At 39.0% G+C, this 21,450-nt stretch overlaps 1 protein-coding gene across 1 annotated transcript in view; it reads left to right on the forward strand.

Moving 5' to 3' along the window:
* Positions 1–19,723, forward strand: part of LOC128643496 (tubulin-specific chaperone D-like) — a gene marked incomplete at both ends in the record, with an annotated part of 32,638 nt that extends 12,915 nt beyond the window's left edge. Inside the window, 6 exons of the mRNA XM_053696342.1 lie at positions 1,401–1,486; positions 2,897–2,977; positions 16,059–16,132; positions 16,224–16,341; positions 17,950–18,010; positions 19,701–19,723. Coding sequence (XP_053552317.1) covers positions 1,401–1,486; positions 2,897–2,977; positions 16,059–16,132; positions 16,224–16,341; positions 17,950–18,010; positions 19,701–19,723 — 443 coding nt within the window. The remainder of the gene's footprint in view (positions 1–1,400; positions 1,487–2,896; positions 2,978–16,058; positions 16,133–16,223; positions 16,342–17,949; positions 18,011–19,700) is intronic.
* Between the last annotated feature and the right edge of the window lie 1,727 nt (positions 19,724–21,450).

Raw genomic sequence — 21,450 nt, forward strand, 5'->3', positions numbered from 1 at the left:
TATTACACATTATTATATATATATGTTTTTATTACATATTATCATATATATGTTTTTATTACACATTATTATATATATGTTTTTATTACACATTATTATATATATATGTTTTTATTACACATTATTATATATATGTTTTTATTACACATTATTATATATATTTGTTTTTTTTACACATTATTATATATATATATATATATATGTTTTTATTACATATTATCATATATATGTTTTTATTACATATTATCATATATATGTTTTATTACACATTATTATATATATGTTTTTATTACACATTATTATATATATGTTTTTATTACACATTATTATATATGTTTTTATTACACATTATTATATATATGTTTTTATTACACATTATTATATATATGTTTTTATTACACATTATTATATATATATTTGTTTTTATTACACATTATTATATATATATATATATATATATATATATATATATATATGTTTTTATTACATATTATTATATATATGTTTTTATTACACATTGTTATATATATGTTTTTATTACACATTATTATATATATGTTTTTATTACACATTATTATATATGTTTTTATTACACATTATATATATGTTTTTATTACACATTATTATATATATATATTTGTTTTTATTACACATTATTATATATATATATATATATATATATATATATATATGTTTTTATTACATATTATCATATATATGTTTTTATTACCTATTATCATATATATGTTTTTATTACACATTATTATATATATGTTTTTATAACACATTATTATATATATATGTTTTTATTACATATTATATATATATATGTTTTTATTACACATTATTATATATATGTTTTTATTACACATTGTTATATATATGTTTTTATTACACATTGTTATATATATGTATTTATTACACATTATTTTATATATGTTTTTATTACACATTATTATATATATTTTTAGCTACTAGTGTGTGGGATATTGCACTATTCGAATAAAACACTTTCTGCATCCTTTTTCTATACCTCGTTGACTTGGGCGCTCTCTACTTCTTTCCCTATCTATTTAATTACTAGGTCTACTAGGAGACCTATTGAAGAGAGCTATAGGTGTCACCACTAGCGCTTGTATGTTAACAATAATATAGCATGCTAAAGCACTCCTACAGCTAGGGATTTTGCGTAATAATCTGCCTTTCCCCAATAATACACCTATTTAGCAACTCTGCCTGCTGCAAATAAAAGGGTCTGTTATGCTGTATAATTTGTATAGGAGCCTGTTCTCATGGGTTGTACAATGAAACTGCTGTTACTGCTAACGCTAAGGCACTATAGCTAGAGACCTAGAATAAGCAACGTCTGTACGCACTAACTGATATTCTCCTTCCTACAGGGAACTTTTCCACATGGCATAGACATCTTAACAGCTGCTGACTATTTTTCAGTTGGTAACAGGACAAACTGTTTTCTGAACATAAGGTATAATATGTAATCTCCTCCACATTATGCATGTTTGTCTGTCATGTGTTCTGCTTGTACTGTTTAAAGGAAAATAAATATGTCACAGTTCTTGCTACAGCCAGGGAATAATACACAGCTCCTGCTGCAGCCAGGGAATAATACACAGCTCCTGCTGCAGCCAGGGAATAATACACAGCTCCTGCTGCAGCCAGGGAATAATACACAGCTCCTGCTGCAGCCAGGGAATAATACACAGCTCCTGCTGCAGCCAGGGAATAATACACAGCTTCTGCTGCAGCCAGGGAATAATACACAGCTTCTGCTGCAGCCAGGGAATAATACACAGCTCCTGCTGCAGCCAGGGATTAATACACAGCTCCTGCTGCAGCCAGGGAATAATACACAGCTCCTGCTGCAGCCAGGGAATAATACACAGCTCCTGCTGCAGCCAGGGGATAATACACAGCTCCTGCTGCAGCCAGGGGATAATACACAGCTCCTGCTGCAGCCAGGGGATAATACACAGCTCCTGCTGCAGCCAGGGGATAATACACAGCTCCTGCTGCAGCCAGGGGATAATACACAGCTCCTGCTGCAGCCAGGGGATAATACACAGCTCCTGCTGCAGCCAGGGGATAATACACAGCTCCTGCTGCAGCCAGGGGATAATACACAGCTCCTGCTGCAGCCAGGGAATAATACACAGCTCCTGATGCAGCCAGGGAATAATACACAGCTCCGGCTGCAGCCAGGGATTAATACACAGCTCCTGCTGCAGACAGGGAATAATACACAGTTGTTGCTGCAGCCAGTGAATAATACACAGCTCCTGCTGCAGCCAGGGAATAATACACAGCTTCTGCTGCATCCAGGGAATAATATTTAGCTCCTGTTGCATTTGCCTTGTCACCATCTTGTCCTGATCCAATGTGATCTGAAGAACAGATGCCAAATAGTGTGCCTTGCCAGTTCTGTAGGTTATATATAAGGCCATTAGTTTGCTTGGTGTTTGTGCCACAATGGTGTTGAAATACTGATACATGTATCTGCTAGTATGTTAAATATATAATGTGTAAAGCGCTATTTGTGTAAGTGAGCGCATGTGCATATACATCACTACATCACTACATGTGTTTGCATTAACAAACAGAACAACGTAATTAAACGTTTATATCTCTGTCAGAATGTATCACCAGGGCCAGTGTTCTGTAAAGGCAAATTGAACTAAAACAATTATATTATGTATATGAAAGTGCAGCAGTTAAATATTAAAGCTTTTTCCATTTAAAGTGAAATGAGCAGGAAGTGAAAATGATTTGTGTATCTGTTGCTCACTGACTTACACAGATATCTCACAACAAATGTTTTATTCAGCACAGGAAGAGAGAAATACTTTGCTGACTGACAAATTGTTCTTTATTTCTGCAGTGTATTTATTGCTGGATTCCTAGAGTATACAAAGCCAATGATTGACCATTTAGTAGATATGAAGATAAATCATTGGGACAGGTTAGTATACAAACACTGCAGTTACTAGGTTTATTTTATGACACCAAGTCATTTAAATGTTGAATGAGAATTACATGACTTTACTGAGTTATTACTGTATATTAATGTATTTGTGCGCTTGCGTGTATGTGTGTGTGTATATATATGTGTGTGTATGTGTATATATATCAGACATCCCAACTCTCCCTGATTGTAATAGCGGCTCCGTGATGCCAACAAATGGAATGCAATCTCTCTGAAACTCCAAGTACCATGATCCAATGTGGCCCAAATCCGGAAAAGTGTTTCTTTAAGGAATGCCTTTAAATGCAGGGACGATATAGAACCCTCTAAGCATCCGTAACCAAAAAGCCCCCACTTATTCTAATAAAATAAAAACACAAATACTACCTTATTTACTGCACGTAATTAAACTTCGTATTCTAAAATATTTAAGCATTCAACAAGCGAACGATCACTGGAAAATAGGTTTGTTGTATGTGGTTGTGCAATAAAGCTACTTTTTTTTAATGTGAATTTAGTAGGAAGCTACTTTAATGATAAGTCTGTATCTTACTTAGGGTTTCAAGGTGTCCAATATATAACTGGGAAGAGGGGGTGGTGGCGGCGGCGCAGTAGCGGGTGAACCCACCTCCTTGAAATTAGTTTTTGCAGGTTGGGATGTCTGATATATATATGTGTGTGTGTGTGTGCGCGCATGCGTGCATGTGTATACATATATATATATATATATATATATATATATATATACACAAATAAAAAGGGGTGTGCTTTGGTAGCATATGGATGTGGAAGAAGTCAGCTGCTCGTGCCATTCTCTTTTCGGAACAATATTTATTCTTGTGAAAGTGCAACGCACTAAGAGCTGTACAAATATATATATCTATATATGTGTATCTGTGTGTGTGCACGTTTCTGTATATTATCTCATTTATTCCTTATAACTCAGTATAGCAGGTGTAACAATTTAACTAAACTGCGTATGGCAAAAAGGTGGTTCTGAATCTAAGTGAGGTCGATATATCACAATGTGGTTTCTCATTTCCCTCTCAGCCATTAGTGACAGTTTAGGATAAAACGTAAGTGTTTTGCTCTGGTATATTGTGCACCACTACAGGTGACTTAGCAGAAGAATATTAGTAAATATCGGGTTCACTTGCAAGCTCATATTTTCTTCTACTTAGCAAATGATTAAACAAGTAGATCACATGACAAGCTTCACAAAGAAAAGAAGCCCCCTGTACTGAATAACTTGACACCTCCTGCAGTGGTGGAGCTAGGATATGTAATCTAATACAGCCTTAGAGGTGTGTGTTGTTTGTGCACACTTGTTTACAGTATCCCTTGTTTGTGGATGGGGATTTCCAAACAACAAGATCACTTGCATGTATTTTAGTGCACCTGGAAAATCCCTGTTTGTGTCAACAGTCTGGTGAGCAGCTTCAAAGGTCAGTTGATGGATGCAAACACCCAGCTGAACCTTTCATCTGCTCCTTGCGTTACCTGCCCCAGGTCAGTGCTGGGTACTGATTCCCTACAAAGCGCTGGCACCATAATTAAGGCACAAATGTTCATATTTAGTTTTCCATTGTTTATATGCACAGTTTATAAGAATTGTATCGGCACTATGGGGTTTGATATCACAAAAGTTAATAGTATACCTATTCTTACATAGAGTGTCTGTCTCTGAAACAGCAGCTATAAAAAGGAAGACGTACATGGAGTTGCGAGTTTTAGTTGTGGGCGCATTTGAAAGTAATAGCCCCAGATTTGCAGAAAAAAGCAGCTGTTGCATTACTGTTGTGACAACGGTTTCCTACTTATATACTCCCCAGTATTGGTCTGCTGCTATTGGCTGAGAAGTGAGAAACAGAATCTTCAGTGCTAGCATGTGATCCATCCATATCTAGAACAATAACATTTACAGTACAGCGGCTTATACCTTGAAGCCAGACAACCATGTGAATACTAACCAGAGCAACTGGTAGTTCAGAGATACCAGCGTCCCAGCGAGCATGGCAACAGCACGATGCAGCAGGTCCATAGGAAAGTGTAACCTTTTTGTCATCATCTGCCTCTTACCTAAAACTATAACAGCAATTATACTTTTTCTGTATGTACAATGCAGACTATTTCTTCCTTACCTTGTGTAGTGCATGTGCTATATGTGCTCGGTACCAGGTATTTATCACAGATTATGTAGCTTCAGGAAGATCTGAGCCAAACTGAGTTTTAGCTTTTTTTTCCCTTTCATTTGATCTGCCCGCGATGTTTATATTGCAGTTTATTCTTTGCACACACAATAGGGCCCTTGATCCTGACATGCCCCGTATGTCATATGTTTTGTCTCTTTTCAGTGGCAGTGACTAAATGATACTTTTCTTTGTCACAGCAGATGCACCAAAGTGCTTTTCATTGTTTCATAAAACCTACATAAAATCATTAATACTGAGCTCTGTTTATATAAAGCAACCACAAACTAACATTATTATGCTGTCTGTCATTGTCTGTAGCTGCAGTGTGAGAAAATGGTTACTGTCCTCTCTGTATCATAAGCTCATCTCTGTATCCGTACTCATACATCAGACGATTTGTACGCTTGTAACACAGGTTTCATATTTTTATATGTTAAGCCCCGAGAGGACTATAGACCAACCATGTGAGATTGTTTATCTCATGTATAACTGTCCCTAACTGGCCTCAGTAGATGACCACAGGCTTTTAAAACTAGGTTAATCTAGGTTACAACTTGGTGTCATCCATTACTTTATTGACAATAAAACTTGACAATTATTTCTTCATTTTTAAACAATATAATATAATTTTAAAAACATGCACCTGCATATTATTCTCAGGCTAATGTTTTATTTGAATATAGTTTTAATTTAGTATTGTCCATTTAATGCATCACTTGGTGTAACCCTCTCTGCCATCAAAAGAAATGAAAGTGTAGCGCTATACAGGACCCTTAAGCTCTATTACACCGCCTGCTCACACTCTGGGTAATAATGCACTGTCAGTAATAAGGGGACAAATGTAAAATAACCGGACAATATATAATTAACTGAAAACAAAAGCAAAAAATGAATATCTTATACTTTAATAAAGCTGAAAAGCAAAAATAATATTATTTATAAACAACTCTCTGCCTCGCTCCACAAGAATCTCCCCTAGTTTTAAAAGCTTCAAGTGCTCCCTGAAGACTCTACTATTCAGGGACGCTTACTACCTACACTAACCTTCCTATCTCCACTGCTATCCCCTTAAACCCCATAGCATGTAAACCTATGAGCCCAGCTGTTTGCAGTTCACCTTCACAAGAGCCGACTACAACAGTGCAACTCTCGGCAGGACCCTCTATTCCCATTTGATACCTGTAATCATTTTTATATACCACCTATGTTCATAGCGTTGCGGAACCTGTTGGCGCTCTACAAATACCTGATGATAATAATAATAACAACCCTGTGGGTATATCTAAATGACCAAAAAATAGGCCTAAAATTGAGTTAACGGTCACTATAAGATATATCTATTATGGATGTCCACTTTTAAGTTCTTTAAAAAGAGATCTTTATATGTTTAATATAAAATCCAGAGAATGAGAGTAAATTAAAGGGAGAGTCAAGTAAAAAAAAAACTTTCATAATTTAAATAGGGCATGTAATTTAAACAACTTTCCATTTTACTTTTATTACCAATTTTGCTTTGTTATTTTGGTATTCTTAGTTGAAAGCTAAACCTAGGAGATTTATATGCTAATTTCTTAGACCTTAAAGGCCGCCTCTAATCTGAAAGCATTTTGACAGTTTTTTTTTACCACTAGAGGGCGTTAGTTCATGTATTTCATATAGATAACATTGAGCTCAGGCACGTGAAGCTCCTAGGAGTGAGCACTGATTGGCTAAAAATGCAAGTCTGTCAAAAGAACTGAAATAGGGGGGGCAGTCTGCAGAGGCATAGATACAAGGTAATTACAGAGGTAAAACATATATTATTATAACTGTGTTGGTTATGCAAAACCGAGGAATGCGTAATAAAGGGATTATTTACCTTTTTAAACAACAACAATTCTAGTGTTGACTTTCCCTTTAAGGTGGAATCAGAAAATTCAGGTCTGTTATAGACTAATTTCCAACATTCAATAAATTAAACCAAATAAAATGAATTTTTTACCACATTAATAAGTGACAAATAAAGTTAACACATATACTTTAAATATACTTTTTAAATGCATTATTTTAACGGTTTATAGTTTATCATTCAATCTTCCATATGGAAATAAAATTTAGAATTCTCTCTTTGTTTAATAAATGGATCAGAAATGCATAGTAATATTGCAGCTTAAAATCTTATGATAAAACAAACGGATTCAAATCCAATTATAAGACCTTTAGTGTATTTATCTCATATATCCTTTCTATTTTTTTTCTTTTTTCAATAATATTTTTTCAAAATCACCCGCACGCCATTTTTTTTTCATTTTACAAATCCCCCAAATATTTTAGATCTTGTATGCGATTATTATGAACTGTTCTAACGTGGTCATATAATCTAGTATCTTGGTCCCCTTTTTCTATAATGTTCAAATGTTCTCATATTTTTGTTCTGAGAGTCTTAGTAGTCTCACCTATGTACTGTTTCTTGCAGGTGCATTTTATAAGGTAAATAACAGCCGATTGTCTCATGAATTTTATACGTTTCACCTGTATTTGTGGATGTGTAGTTTTTTATTTTACTGCTATGTGCACAAGCCTTGCAGCTATAGCATGGAAAAAATCCACATAATATAGTCTCATGTAGATCTGCATCTTTTAATGATTTATCTTTATTTTTAAACTCACTAGAGGCTAAGAGATTTTTCATATTTTTGGCTTTTCTATAAATTACTGTTGGTTTTTCGGTTGTGTTATTCGATTGGGTCAAATCTGAATTGGGGCCAATGTTTATATAATACCTTCTCTAATTGTTTATAGTGACCGTTGTAATTAGTTATAAAGGGAACTTTCATTACATCTGTTTCTTGATCTCCTAATCTTCATTTCTTACGTGTTAAGATTTCGTTTCAATCTTCTTCTCTAAGCGTTTTTCAAGTACTTTAATCTGCATATCAAAATCTATTATTTTTGTAGAGTTTTTACTTATACGTAAGCATTGTCCCTTAGGTATGTTCTTTATCCACCAATTTAAATGGCAGCTATTAGAATGCACAGAATTGTTGGTATCTACCGTTTTTAAATGGTTCTTTGTATTTAAACCATTTTCATCTACATAAATATCCAAATCCAGAAATGTAATATTTTCTTTGCTCGAAATATACGTACATTTCAGACCTATATCATTTTGATTCATGTATTTTTTAAAAATTGGATTAGACCTTCTTCTCCTCTCTTCCAAATTCGGATAATATAATCAATTTATCTTTTGAATAGTACGGAGTTGGCACTCGAGCCACGTCTCTGGATAACTTCTAATTCCCACTTACCCATAAACAAATTTGCATAGCTCGGTACATACCTTGTACCAATTGCTGTCCCTTTGGTTTGAAAATACAGGGTACCATTAAATGTGAAAACATTACTATTATATAAAATAAAATCAGGATGTTGTTGCTGTATGGAATTATCAGAACCATTATTGCTTCTATACCTTTATCATGCGCTATACTTTTATACAGTGAGCATACATCGCATGTAGCTAAAATACAATTATCACACCATTGAATATCTTCTAATATTTTAATCACCTATGTGGTATATTTAAATATGAAGGTAAACCTTGTACATATGTTTGTAACTGCAAATCTATGTACTGAGACAGGTTGGAACTAACTAATTCAATAACAGAAATATTGGCTCTTCCTGGGGGATTTTGAATATTCTTGTGAATTTTGGGTAAAAAGTAAAATATTGCCATTTTAGGGAACATTGGATATATGTAATTGAATTATTTTTTTACTTATCAAACCTAATTTATTAGCACCTTCCAACGTCTTATATCATTTATTTTGAATATTGTTTATTGGAGTCAGTTTCAACTTTTGATATGTTTCTGAATCATCTAACAGGCGATTAGCCTCTTTAATATAATAGTTGGTATCAATGATCACTATACCCCCACATTTGTAGGCCGTCTATCGGAATTGCAATTTCCTTTTGTAAATTGTTAAGATATTTCTCTTTTTGTGATGTTATGACTTTTTTCTACTAGTGTCAATTTTGGATAAATTTTGTAAAACTCAACCTTCAAACACATCTCAATTGTTCCCTTTATCATAAGTGCGATAAAAATTTGATTTAGGTTTCAAATTCGTAAACTTAATCCCCTCATTCTTTGCTAGATTTGACTCTGAGTTAACCATAGGTCTATCTAAAGGATTCTTCATAAAATTCCTTTTCAACGTAAGTTTTCTTACAAACTGATTTACATGTATGTGTGTCTCAATTGTATTTATTTTAGCAGTAGGAGCAAAAGACCATCCCAATTTTAGTACTGTTATCCCTCTCTGCCAGCTACAGGATTATATACCCACTAACATGGTGATCTTTCGTGCATAAATTTACAATAGTGGCCATTGCAGTTCTTCAGATTTCACTTTGGAAAATGTACAGCAGCTCAGTGGATTTTTTACTTCCATCTGTTAAATCAGTGGTGGTGTGAATTAGTAAAAACACTCTAATTAGTAATAATTTAATCAACTTAAATAAAAAAGGAAAACTAAGTGGGTTTGTTTAATGTGCCTTGGGGGTATTAGGACATTGTTTTTATTTTTCACACCTTCAGGGAATCTCAAGTAAAACATCCGCTTATAAATTTAGCATGGATGATGATATCACTGTAGTGGTGCATATTACATTGCCTGAGATGGAAATGTGAAATCATTTGTGTGATCTACTGCTCAGTATTTAGAGATCTGCTGGTAGATCTCAGTCTACCTTTTGGGCACACCTGGCTGTATAGCTTTTGGAGGACCACCTGAAGGCTTCTCACAAAAGGTAAAGCTTGGAAATGAGACTCGTAAAGGCAGAGGAATGACTAACGGTTGGGTAGTTCTATCACTCTGCTATTAAAATTTGTTATTTGCTGCCACTGCGTTAAATATTTAGCAAATGGCAGGGTATTCTAGTGTGATCAGGGAGAGGCAAGCAGGTTCACTCAATGACAGCTGTCTACATATATCCTTGTTTAGGGCTCACATGAGCTAATGTCCAGAGGGTTTGAGGGAGACGGATTGAATTAGAGAAAGTGATAGGATGTTTTGTGGGCTAAAACCAATTGGATTGCTTTGTTGGGTGTCAGATATTCTATATATATTATGTATGTACATATATAATATAAATTATGCTTACCTGATAATTTCATTTCCATCGGGGGGAGAAGAGTCCACAGCTTCATTCATTACTTGTAGGAATTAAGAACCTGGCCACCAGGAGGAGGCAAAGACACTCCAGCCAAAGGCTTAAATACCTCCCCTACTTCCCTCATCCCTCAGTCATTCTGCCGAGGGAACAAGGAACAGTAGAAGAAATATCAAGGTATAAATGGTGCCAAAAGAACAAAATTAAATTTAGGTCAGCACACCGGAGCAACGGGCGGGAGCCGTGGACTCTCTTCCCCATGATGGAAATGAAATTATCAGGTAAGCATAATTTATATTTTCCATCTAAAGGGGAGGAGAGTCCACAGCTTCATTCATTACTTGTGGGAACAAATACCCAAGCTCTAGAGGACACTGAAGGAAAATCGGAGGGCAAGAGGCAGACCCTAATCGGAGGGCACCACAGCCTGTAAAACCTTTTTCCCAAAAACTGCTTCCACCGAAGCAAAAACGTCAAATTTGTAAAATTTTGTGAAGGTATGTAAAGAGGACCAGGTAGCCACCTTTCAAATCTGCTCCATAGAGGCCTCATTCTTAAAGGCCAAGAAGTTGCCACAGCTCTAGTTGAATGAGCCCTGATCCTCTGAGGAGGCTTATGTCCCACTGTCTCATATGCCAAGCGAATCATGCTCCTCAACCAAAAGGACAAAGAAGTTGCAGAGGGTTTCTGCCCCTTGCGCTTCCCTGAATACACCACAAAAAGAGATGTAGTCTGTCTGAAATTCTTTGTAGCCTGAAGATAGAACTTCAAGGCTCGAACCACATCCAAATTATGAAGTAACCTCTCCTTAGGAGAAGAGGGGTTAGGACACAAAGAAGGAACAACTATTTCCTGATTGATGATACGGTTAGACACAACCTTTTGAAGAAATCCCAAACCAGTGCGAAGAACAGCCTTGTCAGCATGAAAAACCAGATAAGGAGGTTCACATTACAAGGCGCCAACTCAGATACTCTGCGTGCCGATGCAATAGCCAACAGAAAAAGAACCTTCCAAGAAAGAATCTTAATGTCAACAGAGTGCATAAGTTCAAACGGAACCCTCTGCAACACCTTCAGAACCAAGTTCAAGCTCCATGGAGGAGCGGACTGTCTAAAAATAGGCCTGATTCTAGACAAAGCCTGAAAAAAGACTGAATATCAGGAAGCTCAGCGAGCCTCTTGTGTAACAGAACAGATAATGCCGAAATCTGTCACTTCAAGGAACTGGCGGCAAGCCCCTTCTCCAGTCTATCCTGGAGAAAGGACAGAATCCTGGATACCTTAACCTTGTGCCAAGGATATCCATGCTTCTCACACCAGGACAAGTAAGTCCTCCACTCCTTATGATAGATGCGACGAGTAACCAGCTTCCTGGCCTGAGCGAGAGTATCAATCACTCTCTCAGAAAACCCTCTCTTGGCCAAGACTAAGCGTTCAATCTCCACGCAGTCATCCTCAGAGAATCTAGATTTTGTTGTTGAAAAGGACCCTGTACCAACAGATACCTGCAACAGGGTAACCTCCATGGAGGAGACGATGACATCCCCACCAGATCCGCAAACAACGTCCTCCGTGGCCACGACAGAGCAATCAGAATAACCGAAGCTTGCTCCTGCTTGATGTGGGCCACTACACGAGGTAGAAGTGGCAACGGTGGAAAAATGTAAACTAGGTTGAACCCCTAAGGTACCGCCAAGGCATCTATCAGCTTTGCCTGGGGATCCCTGTACCGCGACCCGTATCTGGGTAGCTTGCAATTGAGTCTGGACCCATTGAGATCTATCTCCTGAGTCCCCCATTCGTGACAAATCTACGAAAACACCTTGGGGTGGAGAGACCATTCTCCCGGATGAAAGGATTGCCTGCTGAGAAAATCCGCTTCCCAGTTGTCCACACCCGGTATGTGGATCGGTGAGAGCAAGCAGCTGTGGGACTCTACCCATTCCAATATCCGAGACACCTCCCTCATCACTAGGGAGCTTCTCGTCCCCCCCCTGATGGTTGATGTAAGCCACAAGGTAATGTTGTCTTTCTGGAATCTGATGAAGCTGAACGACCCCAGAAAATGCCACGCCTTCAGAGCATTGTATATCACTCAAAGCTCCAGAATATTGATTGGTAGGAGAGACTCTTCTCGAGACCATCTTCCCTGTGCCATTCTGGCACCCCAAACAGCTCCCCATCCTGCCAGATTCGCGTTCGTGGTCACAATATCCCAGGATGGTCTCAGGAAGGATGTCCTTTGGGACAGTTGAGCCGGACGGATCCACCAAGAAAGGGATTCCCTCGTCGGATCGTCCAGAGAAATCTGGATAGATCTGTATGATTGCCGTTCCACTGTCTCCATATGCACAACTGGAGAGGTCAGATATGGAACCTGGCGAATGGAATGATGCTGGATACCATGAGCCCAATCACCTCCATACTCTAAACTACAGAGGGACTGGAGTAGGACTGAAGGGCAAGACAGGCGGACGCAATCTTCCTGCGTCGCTGATCTGTGAGAAATGTTCTCATGGCTATAGAATCTATTATCGTCCCCAGGAACTCCACCCTGTTGCTGGGAATCAGAGAGCTCTTTCATGAGTTTATCTTCCAACCGTGAGATTGGAGCAAAAGCAGAAGGGCCCTCGAGTGGTCCTCTGCGAGACTGAACATCGGCGCCTGGACTAGGATATAGTCCAGATAAGGCGCCACAGCAATGCCTCTGGACCTGGCTACTGCAAGCTGTGCCCCCAGAACCTTCGTGAAGACTCTCAGGGCCGTCACCAGACCAAAGGGAAGGGCCACAAATTGGTAATGTTGGTCCAGATAGCCAAATCTCAGGAACCTGAAGTGATCCCTGTGGATTGGCACATGAAGGTTGGCATCCTTCAAGTCTGTCGTCATGAACTGACCCTCTTGAACTAAGGGCAGAATAGATATGATCGTTTCCATTTGAACGATGGAACAGTCTTCTTTGGGACCACGAAAAGATTTGAATATTACCCTAGACCCCTTTCTGCTGGGGGTACTGGTACAATAACTCAGAGAGAAGAGAGATCCCTCACACATTCTAGAAAGGCGTCTTTCTTCTCTGGTCTGGAAGACAGGTGTGACAGGAGGAATCTGCCCTTGGGCGGATGAGATCTGAATCCTATCCTGTATCCTTGGGCGACAACCTCCAGAACCCAAGGTTCCTGAACATCCTGCAACCAGGCCTCCGAGAAGAGAGATAATCTACCCCCTACTTGGTCCGGGGACCAGTCGGGGGCCGCTCCTTCATGCTGACTTTGTTTTGGCGGCCTTCTTGTTCTGCTTGGACTTGTTCCAAGACTGAGCTTGCTTCCAAGCACTCTTGGACTGATCCGCTTTCGCGGCGGGCTGCTGTCGTTGAGGCTTGTCCGCACGAAAGAGACGAAAAGTAGATCCCTTAGGCTTAACATTCTTATCCTGCGGTAGGAAAGCACCCTTGCCGCCTGTCACCGTGGATATGATTCCAAACCTGGACCGAACAGGATCTTGCCCTGAAAGGGAAGGGATAACAGTCTAGACTTAGAGGTCATGTCTGCAGACCACGACTTTAGCCACAGAGCCCTGCGGGCTAGTACAGAAACACCTGAAACCTTAGCATTCAGGCGAATAATTGGCATCACAAATAAAAGAATTAGCTACACTCAAGGCCTTAATTCTCTCTTGTATTTCGTCGAGGGTAGTCTCCCTCTCGACCATATCAGACAGAGATACGCACCAATATGTCGCAGCTCTGGCATCCGCCGCTGCCGGCTGAAAAACAAAACCCGTGTGTTGAAACATTTTCCTTAACATGTTTTCTAACTTTTTATCCATGGGCTCCTTGAACGACGAACTATCCTCGTCGTTCGCTTTGCGAGCGTAGAGATGGCACCATCCACCTTAGGGACAGTCCCCCATAGCTCAAGCTGAGAGTCCGGAACTTGGAACAGTTTATTAAAGGAGAAGGGAAAAAAGGAGAACCTAATCTCTCCCATTTATTCTTAATAATGTTAGCCATCTTAACAGGAACCGTGAAGGTCTGTGGTACCACCCTGTCCTCATACACTTTATCAAGCTTAGGAATCGAAGGTTCCTCCAGTAGTTTCGGTTCCGGAACCTCGAGAGTAGCAAGCACTTGCTTCAGCAAAAAGCGCAAATTTTAAATCCTAAACCTGAATTCGGGCTCCTCTGCAGACAAAGCTTTAGATGACATGGATTCGACCCAGAAGAAATGTCCTCTGAAGAGCCTGAGTCGCCCTCTTCAGAGGATAACCTTTCCGAGATATCCATAGGGGTATATGACTCCTGGGCCGGATTGCCACATTTTACCCTACGCTTGCGCTTAGCAGAACGTGGTAAGGCACTGATCACCTTCGAGACCGCCGTTTGCATTTTATCCGCAAAGTCTGACGGCTAATGCATTTCCCCCAAAGGAGAGATAGACATGCTCTGGGGCGCTGCATGTGTACTCAAAGATGAATGTAGGGTATGCACCTGATGGGGCGGGGAGCCCTTAGAGGTGGACGGCTCAGTAGTACTAGACATTCTCTTCTTTCTAGAAGGTGAGACCTTATCTAGGCAAGGGGAACATAGTTGAGCAGGCGGATCTACTGGAACCTCCTCACAATAAACACAGATACTAGACTTAGTTAAACAGGGAGTACCCTCTAACGCGTCAGAGTCCTCCATAGCTTGCGGCTGTGATACAGAATAGTAGAAATATAAATAAATAAAGGCACCTTTATAATCTCCAATGGCTGGGGCAAACACTACTTCCTAGGACCCGGACCACAGAAACCGTTACGTCTCCTGCACCGTCAGCCCAGTACGAAGTAGATTAGGCCACACCCGGTCAGCAGGAATGCCTTGCAGGACCGCCCCTGCACTAGGGAGAAAACGTGCCAAAACAGTCGCGCAAATACTCCCGAAAGAAAACTAAAGTTGACCCATTTCCAGAGCCTCATCTCACACATATCGCAGCAATGACACAATAAACAATATTATGTACAGACCCCCTCTGTTCAATAATCCCCTTACTAGGGATGTTAACCCTTGATTCTATAAAAATAAAAGGCATCACACTGTGACCCTGTCTTCTGCGTTGTCATTATGTGTGTAAAAATGAAACGATCTTACCAGAATCTACACCGTGGAACACGGCCTCTCAAGTGTGACAGTGTAGTATCATCGCTCCTGACATGGACTTGAGTGTAGGAAGCAGGCAGCGAAACTCGTCAACGCTGATTGCTTATGGAGCTGTTAATATGAGTCGGGATGGTTTCGCAGAAAGACTCTCCCTGCATCTCCGGACTCTAACTTTCACCCAAGCTCTCACTGAGAGTCTGACAGGACAACTTAAAACTCCAGTCCCATTGCGAAGAGTACTACCCACCATAAGAGACTACTCCGAATCTTCCGACACTTCTCTGCCAACCTCCTGTGACGAAAGGCAAAGAATGACTGGGGGATGAGGGAAGTGGGTGAGGTATTTAAGCCTTTGGCTGGGGTGTCTTTGCCTCCTCCTGGTGGCCAGGTTCTTATTTCCCACAAGTAATGAATGGAGCCGTGGACTCTCTTCCCCTTAAGATGGAAAAATATATATGAAGACATATAATGTAGGCTGCAGGAAGGGTGTGCAAGGGTCTTATGTGGTCCTTGCCCACCACTAACCTAGATCAATAAGGAAAATACAAATATTCCTGTAATGAAAGACATTTTTTATTGCAGCGTGGTCCGGGAGCTGTCTACCAAAGCACTGCACAATCTTACTCCTACTGCGCCCGAGTATATGACCAGTGTGGGTAAGGTCATGATACATTACATTCTAATGAGATTGTCATAGAATCAGTGTCTGCTTAATAATATTAATGATAAACCTGCTTGATTTGTCAGTGCTTCCCCGTCTGCTCCCTCTGGCTGTTGGATCAGATTTGCACACTCGACATGGTGCCATTCTAGCCTGTGCTGAGATCACACACGCCTTGTCCAAGCTGGCAGCCCAGAGTGATAAGTAACAATCATTTTATTATTGTATTTGTGTCTTACGTTATACTTCCTTTTGTGTGGTTACATCAAATTGTTTGTTCACAAGCATTCACACAGATATACACACACAGGGACACACACACACAGGAAACACACACACATATGCACACGCATATACACACACGCATATACACACACATATACACACACACATATACACACACACATATACACACACACATATACACACACACATATACACACATATACACACACACATATACACACACATATACACACACACATATACACACATATACACACACACATATACACACACACATATACACACACATATACACACACATATACACACACATATACACACACATATACACACATATACACACACACATATACACACACACACATACACACACAAACATATACACACACAGGGACATACACACTCAAACAAATACACACACAGGGAATAGGCACACATACACACAATTAAACATATATATGCACACACCAACATATATGCACACACTGGGGCATAAACACAGACAAACATATACACACACAGGGACATGCACATACATACATACACACACGGGACATATATATATACGTACATACACATACATACACACACACACACACAGACATATTCACACACACACAGGGGACATATACATACGTACACACACACACACACACACACACAGGGGACATATACATACGTACACACACACACACACACAGGGGACATATACATACGTACACACACACACACACAGGGGACATATACATACGTACACACACACACACACACACATACACACACACAGGGGACATACACACATACAGGGACATATACATACGTACACAAACATATATGCACAGACTGGTACATATACATACACACACAAACCTATACATACATGCTCACACACAGACACACATACATGCGCAGACACATATGCATGCCACATATGATGCTTTGTTTGTAATAAACATCAACAATCTGAATACTTATTACAATCATTTTATATCAGCAAATAAGTGCTGTATTGCAACCGACCCACTTAGACAAATCATTTATAAAATAGTTTAATACAGTTAGCAAAATGTTCATTACTTTGCAGTTTTGTGTTACCTCACGATAAACCTCTTGGGTATATTTATTGTATCTTCTCTGCTGTAACCAATGAGTGAAACATATAAATGAGCTCCTGTGTGATCAAACAGTCGCTGTGTAGCATGTTGCAGTGTTAGTGGTCTAAAATATGCAGGATGCACTCCAGCCCCTCTAGGGACAGTAAAAAACACATCATTATCAGGGAAAATTCAGGTATACACATAATGAAAGTAATTTATGTTCCTATGAATAATTAAACTTTACAGTTTAACTTCGTTTGAATGAAAGCTACAAGGAAGCTATGTAACTTATGTGAAACAATATAAAGTAATAAACATTATTAAGCCATTTAAATTGATATTTAGAGACCTTATTGTTAGAAAGATTTGCCATGTAGCTGCCAGTATCTGCAGATAGTTACACAGCTTTATTTATTCTGATGTTGTAATGAAGCACACAGGGCTGATTATTTTGTGTTACTGATTACAGACCAGTTACTCACTATCTGACCACAGGAACGTTATCTGGATTGACTGAGATCCATCAGAAGGTGAGCCGTGCTAAAGCTTTGTAATGTATGCGCAGTGACCTGATGCCCAAGACAACAACACTACACAATAAGCTGTACCAAACGCACCGTGTGATAATGTCTCTTATTAGATACTTTACTGTAAACAAACGTTAGACCTTTCAGGTTGACTTGTGCCAGAGATTTTTACTATAAAATGCAAAGGGCCGGAGTGTTTGTGTATTTGTTGTTTGTTTACAGTTTCCTCTGATCTCTGCTGCCTGTTCTTATCATCTCATAGTGTTATTTTACAATAGCATTAGTGGCACGTTCTGCGTCTATATTGAACATTTGATCATTTCCAGCAGAGGCCAAGGAACGTTTGGGACTTGGGGACACCAACTGCTTACAGGACGGTCCCAGTAACGTTCCTTTGGTTCCCTGATTCAGACATAGTTCTGTCACTCCCTTGTTACAAGAGGGAGTCTGTGATCAGATGTTATCTCACACTATACGAGTGTATTCATGTTCTGTCATATAGATAGATCGTTTTGCAGTTAATTTAAAGGGATTTTCCAACACACGTGCTGCAATCAGATCCTGCCATGGTTACATTACTGACCCCAGATACCTATGTGTATAAAGGTCATTGTTCAGAGAGAACAGCAGTTTTTAGTAAACTTTTCAATATACTTCTATCAAATTTACTTTACCTTGGCATCTTTTGTTGAAAGCATACTTAGGTAGGCTCGGGAGCAGCAGTACTCTGCTAGGAGTTAGCTAGGGATTGGTGGCTGCACATCTATATGTGTCTTGTCATTGGCTCACCAGATATGTTCAGCTAGCTCCCAGGAGTGCAGTGATGCTGTGGAGCTGACTTTATCTATGTGTTTCTATGCTATAATACATTGCAGAGTTTTCTCTTTGCAAATGTATGTCCCTTTAAACTCTGCAAAAAGGTGAAACTCAGGAAGCACAAGCACTGAAGCTCCCAAGCAGAACACAGCCGGTCAGCCAATGAGAAGCAGCAGATGCACATAACATGCAGGACTTTTCCTATGTGTTTAATCCCTTGCGGGGGACCTAAGCTCAGTAATGCAAACATTAAACGAAATCTAAAAAAAATAAAAAAAATTTTTTATAAGTTAAAAAATAAGTTCACATTAAAGGGACAGTCAACACTAAAAATGTTGTTGTTTAAAAATATAGATAATCCCTTTATTACCCATTCCCCAGTTTTACACAACCAACACAGTTATAATAATACAAGTTTTACCTCTGTGATTGCCCTGTATCTAAGGCTTTGCAGACTGCTCCTTATCTCAGTTCTTTTAACAGACTTGCATTTTAGCCAATCAGTGCTGACTCCTAGGTAACTTCACGTGCATGAGCTCAATGTTATCTATATGCCACACATGAACTAGTGGTGAAAAACTGTCAATGCATTCAGCTTAGAGGCGGCCTTCAAGGTCTAAGAAATTAGCATATGAGCCTACTTAGGTTTAGCTTTCAACTAAGAATACCAAGAGAACAAAGCAAAATTTGTGATAAAAGTAAATTGGAAAGTTGTTTAAAATTACATGTCCTATTTGAATCATGAATGTTTATTTTGGACTTGACTGTCCTTTAAATATTGTTACTGAAGTTTAGATGACAGTGCATAAGTAAAGCACATTTTTATTGCATATGTTTTATTTTTTTTGTTTCACACTTTCTGTGATTTTATTTTCAGCTCCAGGAGCGACAGCTGTACAGGTGAGATGATGTGTGCACCACTTGTTGTGAATGAGAATTCATCACTGCACTGACACATTAGCAGGGTCCCCGTATCTTCTATATGTCCAGGTCACACTGGCTGGTCCCCAGTATCTAATTGGTTTAAACAACAACATCAGGTTTAGCATCTCTCTGTTAGATTCTCTCTCTGCCCTGATTAGATTACTCCTGTACCCATTTATAGAAATCCCATTATCCTATCAGATTCCCAGCGCACACTCTGTATACCACACAGGTTTGCATCCTTTTCCACTATCAGACCATACATGATTCCATCTCAAGAAGTGAAGAGGTCTCCCCTAGGTCACTCGTGCTCATACTGTCTCCAAAACGCACTTGAACTTTTTCCCTTTACAATGGGCAGTGTGTAAACCAAGGGTCCCCTGGACGTTTGAACCACTTTGCTCCTTATGTGTTATAGCATTTGGTTCTTGTGCTTTTGTAATCTTTTATAGAAGCTCTACGTTCCTACATCATGATTAATAAATATATAGATAGGCCTGTCTGTAGGTAAGCTCTCATACATGGTGATGCCTACTGAGAATATCATTTTCTCTCTTCTGGTGTCACTAGTAATTACAGTCTTGGCTAATACTATTCTATATATTTATTGCAATTACTCCATCTGCTCTGTATGTAAAGCTTATTAATAATACGGTAGCTGCATTTATATAGACAACAGGTCTAACAGTTTGCAAACAACCATTAGTTTTGTCACCAGACACCGTGGCTTCATACCCTATATTAGACTTGCCCCCCTAGATCAGGCTGTAATGCCTACTCCCCCTCTGACCTGTGTGTGCCGTACCTGCCTCTGATCAGCACCATCTTTATGTTTATATTTGCTATAATCCCCCTATTACATTATAAATTCTTAGAAGCTATGGGGTAAATAAAACCAGAACTCAATAGTTAAAGGGACAGTATACACCAATTTTCATATAACTGCATCTGACACAACTATAAAGAATAATATGCACAGATAATGATATAAAAATCCAGTATAAAACCTTTTAAAAAATTACCTAGAAGCTTCCAGTTTAGCTCTGTTTATGAGGTTAGGCTGGGACACCCAAGAAAAGGGGCTGAGAGCAGAGCCTCCTCCCTCCCCTGCATATAAAAAGACCCATTTTACAAAGGGAAGCAATCAGAAGTCTGTATACATCAGTATACATCTGACACTTTGGGGCTTGGTCAGGAGTCTGAAAATCAGCACAATGTTATTTAAAAATAAGCAAAACTATACATTGTTACAAAAAACTCCCAGATGAGCTGTATAAATGTATCATCTGCAAATAAAAATCTAGTGTACAATGTTTCAGGGATGTGAAATTCTTGTAAAATGTGTGTTATGTGTAAAACGCTGGCTATGAGGAAGCACTGCTACTCTGCCCTGCAGGGGGAAATATCTCTTCAAGGAGCGTACAGTAAATACTCACTGCAGGCACCTTTATTTACTGTTATTAGATGCATGGTCATTTGTCCCCGGTCACACTTTACTAGCCACAGGCCACTTTTATACATTATTCCATTACAAAAGATTGTACTGTTTGTTTTTTTACAGACCTGTCTGTTCCTATACTGAGTAATAGTTTAATTTTTATTTATGATCCGTGCTACTGTCCACCAATAGAGAGGGGGGAGTTCTGCTTATAAGCCAGTTAGAAATCTGTCCTTAAGGTCCAGTTACACTTCCTGTTAGTTTC

Source organism: Bombina bombina, unplaced genomic scaffold (assembly GCF_027579735.1).
Source record: "Bombina bombina isolate aBomBom1 unplaced genomic scaffold, aBomBom1.pri scaffold_2108, whole genome shotgun sequence".
NCBI classification, from domain to species: domain Eukaryota; kingdom Metazoa; phylum Chordata; class Amphibia; order Anura; family Bombinatoridae; genus Bombina; species Bombina bombina.